This window comes from Suillus subalutaceus, assembly GCF_016647625.1.
Source record: "Suillus subalutaceus strain FC151 chromosome Unknown DFJ58scaffold_520, whole genome shotgun sequence".
Classification (NCBI taxonomy): domain Eukaryota; kingdom Fungi; phylum Basidiomycota; class Agaricomycetes; order Boletales; family Suillaceae; genus Suillus; species Suillus subalutaceus.
Window position 1 is genome coordinate 1 of NW_024540769.1, and position 8,799 is coordinate 8,799.

General features: G+C 46.9%; 3 protein-coding genes across 3 annotated transcripts; all 3 read left to right on the forward strand.

Annotated features, from left to right (window-relative positions):
- Nucleotides 1–217: 217 nt before the first annotated feature.
- DFJ58DRAFT_849614 (uncharacterized protein) lies at nt 218–1,503 on the forward strand (the record flags this gene model as incomplete). The annotated part of the gene is made up of 4 exons (XM_041393724.1): nt 218–338; nt 446–689; nt 934–1,046; nt 1,229–1,503. 4 exons carry the CDS (start codon nt 218–220, stop codon nt 1,501–1,503), a joined length of 753 nt encoding a protein of 250 aa, XP_041234861.1.
- Nucleotides 1,504–5,666: 4,163 nt separating this feature from the next.
- Nucleotides 5,667–6,322, forward strand: DFJ58DRAFT_738591 (uncharacterized protein; the record flags this gene model as incomplete). Its single annotated transcript, XM_041386999.1, has 3 exons — nt 5,667–5,712; nt 6,085–6,216; nt 6,270–6,322. The coding sequence occupies 3 exons, from the start codon at nt 5,667–5,669 to the stop codon at nt 6,320–6,322; spliced, it is 231 nt and encodes a 76-aa protein (XP_041234862.1).
- A 320-nt stretch (nt 6,323–6,642) lies between these two features.
- Nucleotides 6,643–7,297, forward strand: DFJ58DRAFT_738592 (uncharacterized protein; the record flags this gene model as incomplete). Its single annotated transcript, XM_041387000.1, has 2 exons — nt 6,643–7,149; nt 7,205–7,297. The coding sequence occupies 2 exons, from the start codon at nt 6,643–6,645 to the stop codon at nt 7,295–7,297; spliced, it is 600 nt and encodes a 199-aa protein (XP_041234863.1).
- Nucleotides 7,298–8,799: the final 1,502 nt, after the last annotated feature.

Sequence of the window (8,799 nt, forward strand, 5' to 3'; positions counted from 1 at the left end):
ATGACACTTACTTTACTTACTTTCACCTATGCTAACTTGCCTTAGAGTATCTGTTTGTCCCAGGTGAATACAATAGACATTTGCCTTTGCGTGCACAATCTGAGAGTATCTGTTTGTCCCAGATCTGCGCGACTTGTATTAATCCTTTAGGTTATGAGCCCTGCACTCTAATAGCCTTACGTCTCACATTTTCCTGCGAAATAGCTGTACATTCACAATGTCTACTACTGTGCCCGCCACTATGGATACCCTGCCTACCAATGTGCCCAAACTTGACATTAAGGGCACCAATTGGGCGATCTTCTCGTTGCGCTTCCAGATCGCTGTTGAAGCAAAGGGTTTATGGAAACAATTCGATGGGACTAACCCCAAGCCCATTGGAGCATCCATGACGTCCGGAGGAATGACCACCATATCCCCTCCCGACCCCATCACACTCACTCAGTGGCAGAGAAACATGAAAACCTCGCAAAACACTTGCTTACCCAGCATATCCCCGACTCTACTGCGTTATGTGTGCGGAACTTGTCCAACGTTGTCACAATGTGGAAGGAGATTGTGCGTGAATACACCAAGAAGGGTGCATATGCGCAGACCGACCTCTGTACCAAATTTTTAGAATTGAAGTGTCCAGGCGGAGGAGACGTGCGCACGTTCCTCGATAAACTTCGTGCTAAACGTGACAAGCTGTCAGCAGTAGGAGTCCAATAGAAGAAAAGGACTACCGGTCAACTATAATTCAGTCCCTCCCTAACCATCTTGCCACTTTTGCCTCCGGGCAACTAGCCACTGCTCGACTCTACAGTCTGACCCAAAGCATTGACCTGGATATCCTCATATCGTTGATTATTGAGGAATCCGAATGCCATGGCAGGAAGGATGCTTGCTCAACGCGTAGCAATAACAGTACTCAGCCACACGGTACTGATGAAGCTATGGGAGTGATGGACTCGTCATCCTGTGGTCAAGGAGGCAGGGGAGGGTAACAGAGGTTCCTACCGAGGAAGAGGGTGGTGGCAACAGACCATGCCCACCATGCTGGAATTGTGGGTCATGAGAGCATTTTAAGGCTCATTGCCCCAAACCTGAGAAGACACCTGGCAGCAATACTGGCACCAGAGGCTCTGCTAATGCAGCAGCCAAAGATGATTCCAAGGAGGACGCTGTATTCGCTGTCAACTCCGAATCCTCCTGCTCAGTCCCTAGTCTCCTTCCACCGAATCATCAGACAATGACACTGAAGAACGATCAAACTTCATCAGTTCTGATGAAGATTGGTTTTCAGAAATAGATGAAAACAACGTACCTTCAATGAGTGATTGGGAAACTGACTTAGCAATCCCAAGCAGTGGAAGTGACACTGACTCATCCGTCGAGCTTGCCGCTGAAGTTGGAAATGGACATAGCAATGGTACCATCGCCGAGCTATACAACTCCGGTACGACGAGACATATTTCCCCGTACCGCGACCAATTCAACACCCTGACCCCCCATCCCACCTAAAACATTTGCTGCCGCAAATAAACAACATTTTGACGCTACTGGCATTGGAGAGCTCGTCATTGAAGTAACAAACAGAACAGACGTCTCCAGGCTGACACTTACCGAAGTCCTTTATTCCCCTGCGGTCAGTTACACTTTAGTATCAATCGGACGACTCAATGAACTCGGATATTCCATCACCTTTGCTGATGGGACCTGCGTTATTCAGGACCCAACTGAGGATGTCGTTGGACAAATCCCCAAGTCTGGGCGGGGGCTGTACTGCGACAGTGTTAATGCGACAGTGGAAACCATCACAGTTATGGAACTTCACAAGCGTATGGGGCATATCGCCCCATCTGTTGCACGCCATCTAGCCAAGAACAGACTCGTTTCCGGTATCAAGGTTGATCTATCCTCCGGCAAAACCACATTCTGTGAGTCTTGCGTGTACGCTAAGGTGACACGTAAGCCTATAGCCAAGGTCCGTGAGGGAGAGCACACCAAAGAATTTGCAGGAGAGGTCCACACTGACCTATGGGGCCCTGCACCCATTGCAACCCTGGGAGGAAGAAGCTATTATATCAGCTTCATGGACGACAAAACGAGACTCACCTACCTCCATCTTCTCCGTTGTAAGAGCAAAGCTTTCAAAGCTTACAAAGACTTCGAGGCTTGGTGCCACACCCAACACAATGCCCAAGTCAAAGTATTGCACTCAGACTGTGGCAGTGAATATCTGAGCAAGGAGTTTGTTAATCATCTCACAGTTGCCAGCACGCAACAGAAACTTACTGTGCACAACACCCCACAGCACAATGGGGTGGCCGAAAGACTCAATCGCACCTTGCTAGAAATGGTCCATGCTATGTTGCATGAAAGTGGACTCCCACACACCTTGTGGGGAGAAGCCATTCGCCACGCCGTCTGGTTGAAAAACTGAACCCCTACCAAGGCGCTTGAAGGTGGTACTCCCCTTGAAGCCGCTACTGGTAAGAAACCAGATCTACGCTGAGTTTGCCCTTGGGGATCTTGCATCTGGGTTTGCTTCGAGGGTGGAGGAAAGCTGAGCGGACGAGTTGCTGAAGGATGATGGGTTGGGATTGATGATGGCAGCGAAAACGGGTGCAGGGTATACTGGCCCGATAAGCGCTCAGTTTCTGTCGAGCGTAATGTCTATTGGGACACATCTAACACAGAGTCGTTATCTTGCGAGGGGGAGGAAGATGACAATGTACCTAATGCGATGATAACACCTCCATCACAGACCTCTGCAGCATCACCCAGCAAGCCATTAACCATCCCGCAAACGCCAAAAGTCCTACCTCCTTCCAAGATTCCTACTCTTCCGAATTCGCCGATACTCAAAATGGTCGCTAAACGAGTCAGAAAGCCGAGTCAGTGAGTACTGGATATCATCAAAGAAACCAGTACAGTACCTAGGGGAATCCAGTTGCCAAAGGATGTAGAAGAAGCAAGGAATGAGGGGGAGCAAGTTGCAGAGCAACTTATGGCCATTCTTGAGGATGAAGATGATGAACTTTGCTCCCTAGATTACGCTCTGGTGATCGGAGAAAAGATTGCAGAAGTGGAGGCCCTCGAACCTAGCACCTTAGCTGAGGTGAAGCGACGCCCTGACTGGGCACAATGGGAAGAAGGTATCAGAGCAGAGTTAGCGACTCTGCAAGCGGCTGGAACTTGGGAACTTGTAGACTTACCTGCAGGAGCTAACTTTGTAGGCTCCAAATGGGTCTTTCACGCGAAGAAAGACGCAGCAGGAAATGTGGTTCGCCACAAAGCCTGCCTTGTTGCTCAAGGCTTCTCCCAAGTACCTGGTGTCGATTTCTTCGATACTTACGCACCCGTTGCAAACCTATCCTCCATCAGGACGGTTCTTGCCTTATCTGCACGCTTGAACCTAGAACTTCATCAAATCAATATCAAAGGAGCATACTTGAACGGTAAACTCACTGATGATGAAGTAATCTACATGTGCCAGCCTCCAGGTTTTGAATCCGCCAAGCACCCAAATCTAGTTTGTCGCCTTTACAAAACCTTATATGGTCTGAAGCAAAGCGGCCAGCGCTGGTACCAACGACTTGTGGAGATTTTAGTGGAGAAGCTGGGATTTACGCAGTGCGCGGTGGACCAAGTAGTATTCTATAGGAGGAAGCAGAACGAGGAACACACCATCGTCGTTGTGCATGTCGATGACTGCACACTTGCAGCTAAGTCGATGGATGAAATAAGCGAGCTAAAGAATCAAATTAGGAAGTATGTGGAAATCACCGATCTCAGCGAACTCCACTGGTTGCTCGGAATCAAAGTCACATGGAATTGTGATGAACACACCATTTCCTTGTCACAATGTTCCTACATTGACTCTATTGTTCGTCATTTCAGTTTTGAGGATCTCAAGCCCATTTCAAACCCTATGGAACCCAGTACCAAGTTACATTCCGGTCAGTCACCATCCACAGGCGCTGAATTTGCGGCCATGCGACACATACCCTATAGAGAAGCTGTCGGATCTCTTATGTACACATCACTCGGAACCCGACCAGACATTTCCTATGCGGTGACAACGGTTTCCCGCTTCTCCAGAAACCCAGGAATGGCCCATTGGGATGCTGTTCGACGCATTTACCGGTACCTTCTGGGGACCAAAGACTTGAAATTGACTTACGGAGGAGTGGAAGAAGCATTGATGGGATATGCAGATGCGGACGGTAGTATGGCCGAAGACAGGAAGGCTATCTCAGGGTATGCCTTTTTGATTGACGGTGGAGCTGTTTCATGGTCTTCGAAGTGCCAAGATATCATTTCCCTTTCAACTACAGAAAGCGAATACGTGGCAGCCACCCATGCAACAAAAGAGGCATTATGGCTTCGATCTCTCATCGGAGAGCTGTTCACTCCTATCACCTAGCCCACCACCCTCTTTTCTGATAACCAATCCACTATTGCACTTACCAAAGACGACCAATACCATGCTCGAACCAAGCACATCGACATTTGTTTTCACTTCATCCGATGGGTCGTAGATAACGACAAACTTCATCTCATTTATTGCCCAACTGGGGACATGGTCGCTGACACATTAACCAAAGCATTGCCCTTGCCAAAAGTGAAGCACTTTGCCGTCGAACTCAGACTGTGCTCGCCTTGAGGGGGAGTGTTGGAATAGCAAGGGCGCTGCAGCCGAAAGTGTCCAACTGCCCATCTCGTATGTTCCTGTTATTGTTCTCACAAGTTCTTTTGTCCGCTGTGAAAGAGTAATAGCAACTCGGCTGGTTAGAAACTAGTGCTACTTATCCAAATAGGCGCGAGTGTAGTATTCGACCCAAGAGGACTGCTATTGAAGCAACTCCCTTCAAATATGCAAGGGTAGCGATAGCACGAAGGACTGATGGCCTATAGCGACCTAAGACCAAAAACCAATGAGTAGCACTGTAGCGATCAGCGACTAGCGACAAGTGAGTTCCGACAGAGAAACGTGCATATAAGTGAGTAGCACTGTGCAAGTTGTTTTGTGCAATAGTGCTATGCGACGTCTGACTAGTGACAGCGAGAAGAAATCAAAGGAAAGGAAAGCGAGGGATAAGGTAAGATAGTGCAAGTGAAATGCCTGGTAGCGACTAGATTATAGCTCGACTACTGATAGTGATCCCAATGTTGCGAAAATCAAACTTATGAGGGAACTTTAGCAACGCGCACTCAAAGCAAGTCAAGTGATGCGCAATCAGAGAGATTGGCAAGAGCGGAATCGATTGCACCAAAACTAGGATATAGCGACTAAAGTGACTCCGACACCAGCAAAGGTCCAGGGAAGGGAAGTAGTGTACTGTATGTGCGACGGGTCATTTTATCATACTGCGTAAAAGTTCAGGAATGTGTAGGCGAGAATAGTAGTGACACTGGCAAAGGCACAATGTAGCGACAGGTAATAAGACATGCAGCGCAGCGGAACACGAGGATACATGTAATAAGACCTGCAACTGATGAGTAGCGACATTTAAGGAAAAATAATGCACCAGCGGAGGTAGGTGGACATAGGCAGGACATGGGAGGACGGAATACCTAGGTGTCGGGCCGGGCAGCGCGCTATGGGAGAAAAGTGGTTCCAAAGCAGATAGCTTGGGAGTTGAATAGCGCTGATGACTAGCACCTTACTCTTTTCCTCTATGCAAGGCAAAATATGCCTATGGCACTCATACGCGCCCAGCGCTGGTATGATTGTCACACTGCTCTTATAATCTTACTTACCATTATGTATATGAATCCTTCTTGTGCTTTGGCCGGCGCCACATATACCATTGTCGTGGTCTCACACATATTCATTGATACAAGATCTTTCGTTCTATTTAGCCAGCACCTTTTCAAACTAATACCTCAGATGTTTGCCTTCGCGTGCACGATCTGAGGTATGACACTTACTTTACTTACTTTCACCTATGCTAACTTGCCTTAGAGTATCTGTTTGTCCCAGGTGAATACAATAGACATTTGCCTTTGCGTGCACAATCTGAGAGTATCTGTTTGTCCCAGATCCATGCGACTTGTATTAATCCTTTATTTCCTTTGTTTTTCTATGACACTCAGGCTCTGCTCCTGCTCCTGCCCCTCCTCTTTTTTGCTCTCCTCTCTCTCTCCAGCTCTCTGCACCTGTTTTTGCTCTTCCTTCTGCTCTTGCTCCTGCTCTCACTCCTACACCTGCTCCTGTTGTAGCTTTTGGTAAGTTTTTTTTAACTCTCTCTGGTTCTCTCTCTCTAACCCTCTTTTGCTAGCTACATCCCTTCCTTCTTCTTCTCCTAGTATTCCTCAAAATTCAAGTTTTTGACTTTTTGGTAAGATCTCTTAGATATTGTAGTTAGTATTATACGCCCATGTATTAGTTAGTGTGAATATACTTGAATTTTCACTTTCTGTTTTGTGTCATAATGCCAACAAATAGCTACTAAGAGCTATAATGCCAAGGTCATTGAAATTTTTTTGACTTGTCCATTATAGCTACTAGGAGCAATTATAGCCCTTATAAAAAATATGCTGCTGTTATGAGGGCTATAGAAGGGACTTGTCAATAATTGGCATTTATGCTATAAGAGCTATTAGGAGCTATAATGGCAAGTACACATTTTCCTGATGCACCTCCCTTCACCCATGGTGGCCACAGGAGCTCGTGTCCAATGCTCTGCGCAAGCTTCCAAAACCTTTTCCAGCATTCTACAGTCGCCTCTACCTTCTTCAGACTCTGCAGCCATTTGGCATGGAGTGGAATTAGAGGCTAGATCCGTCAAAAAAATGGCACTGTCACTACCACACTCTGAGATACGTCAATGTCATCCAGCCGATGTATTTGCCAAGCCTAGCCCACTTGTAGCATTATCGAGACATGGAGGACTCGTTTGTGATCCCTTAGTCTCTGAGACACCACTCATTAGTATTGGGCCAAACACAGATGTCGCTCTTGACCGGTTGAAGTTGGGTGATGAAAACCTGCCGAGGCTCCATTCTTTGGTTGGGAGTGTTGGCAGTAGTCGATGGGAGGCTGTACTGAGCTCTCCAGCATGGGACCTTACATATGAAAAAGCATCCATTTTGGCTAATGCCCTCCTTGCAGACTTACAGGGTATGAAGGCCATCAACCCTGAGGTCACTAATTTGGAGGTTAGTGATCTTCCATTCTTTGCATTTTTCCAAGGTTCATGTCCGACATCTGTAGCACCGATCATCAGTGCTCACTACCATTCTAAAACTTCTTGGCATTTTGCTATTTTTGTGTGTGCTTTACCTTTTTGGTTTGTTATTACTGTAGATCTCAAATGTTTGTTTCTTGCTTGCCAGTATCCAATAATGTGCCGTTTCGTCCTAAGTCAAATCATGCACTAATAAATGTTTACCTGGTGCATTAAGTAGCCTGACTAAAATTTTATTGCCTTTCATTGACTTGTCTCTCCTTTGTCTCTTGTCACCAATGGTTACCCAGTCCTTTTATGCTGACAAATGCGTGAGCGGTGCAAAGCATGTTCAGCCACCCACTCGTCAACGTGCCAAGGTCGTCCTCAGTAAAGAAGCTCACACTGCTCTGAGACTGAGCCGACGTGCCAAGTCCCTTTGATTCAAGGAGGCTTTAGACGATACCTGGAAGCAGCTGGATGACGCTGCTAAAACCATTGCCACTTCTCATCACAAAGTATTTGCCGTGTACAAAACGATTTGTACACAGGTTGGGGGCCTCTCCACTCCAAACACTCAAAGCCGAATATATGGAATGCATTTTGCTGGAAGAAGAACCAGGATAGAGAGAACCGTAATGTCATATACCATATATCCGGTTACAGATCCGATGATCCGGATCTCAGATCCGAGCCAGATCCGATGAACATATCCGTTGTCTGGTCCACAGATCCGCTTTGATTCTTATTTCATTTCCTGTTCATATAACTCTAACTATCGTTCATCTCCTTTCGGTATTCCTGTACACCGGTATACCGGTTATCCTTTACTTCCGCTTTGCTTACTGATCCGCTATGCTTACTGATCCGCTACACTTACGAATCCGCTTTTACTTGTACTTCATTCCCGGTTCATGATTCGTTGAAGGATCTTCAACTCAGCTGAGGGTGCAGCTGATATAATTGTTGAAGGGAGGAAAATATGAGTGCGATATGTTCGTCCCTTAGGGGAAGCGGAGAAAGCAAATATCCACTGGTCAACTCTAGGGGGAATGCGCAAAGTGCGTGATAAGGCGAAAGCGCGGGAACAAAGGCGCTATAGGCGCGCGAAGCGCGGGAAAGTCGCGCGTCGAAAAGCGGAACTGGGTGAAAGCGGTATGCGAGCGATAGTGAGATGGTAAGACGTGTACTGAGATGCTGATAAGACAACTGATGCGGATATGGCCACTAGAGCTAACTGCTACTAGGGCTTGCGATGATTTATTCAAAACATAATAAAAACTCAGAGATGGTGACTGTCTATGATGATGGTGGTCCCTGGTAATGTGTGTTGTGTAAAGTAAAAATGTGTAATGAAAAATGTGTACCAAGTGAAAATAAACATGGTACGATGTTGAAATAAATGATAAATGGAGAAATGCATACCTGGGAACTTGGTTGGACATGGGAAAACACAGTGGGAAGTCAGGCGCCCTATAGCGCTTAGGCGCGGGAAAATTCGCCTAAAGCGCGCGCAAGTCGCGGAAGTGTCGCCTATGTCGCGGTGCGTCGTGCGAACGTCGCTGTTTATCGCGCAAGTGTCGCGTTGCATGCATATTACTGTAGACTCGACCTATGTTGCAATATATGCCATTGTGAGGCT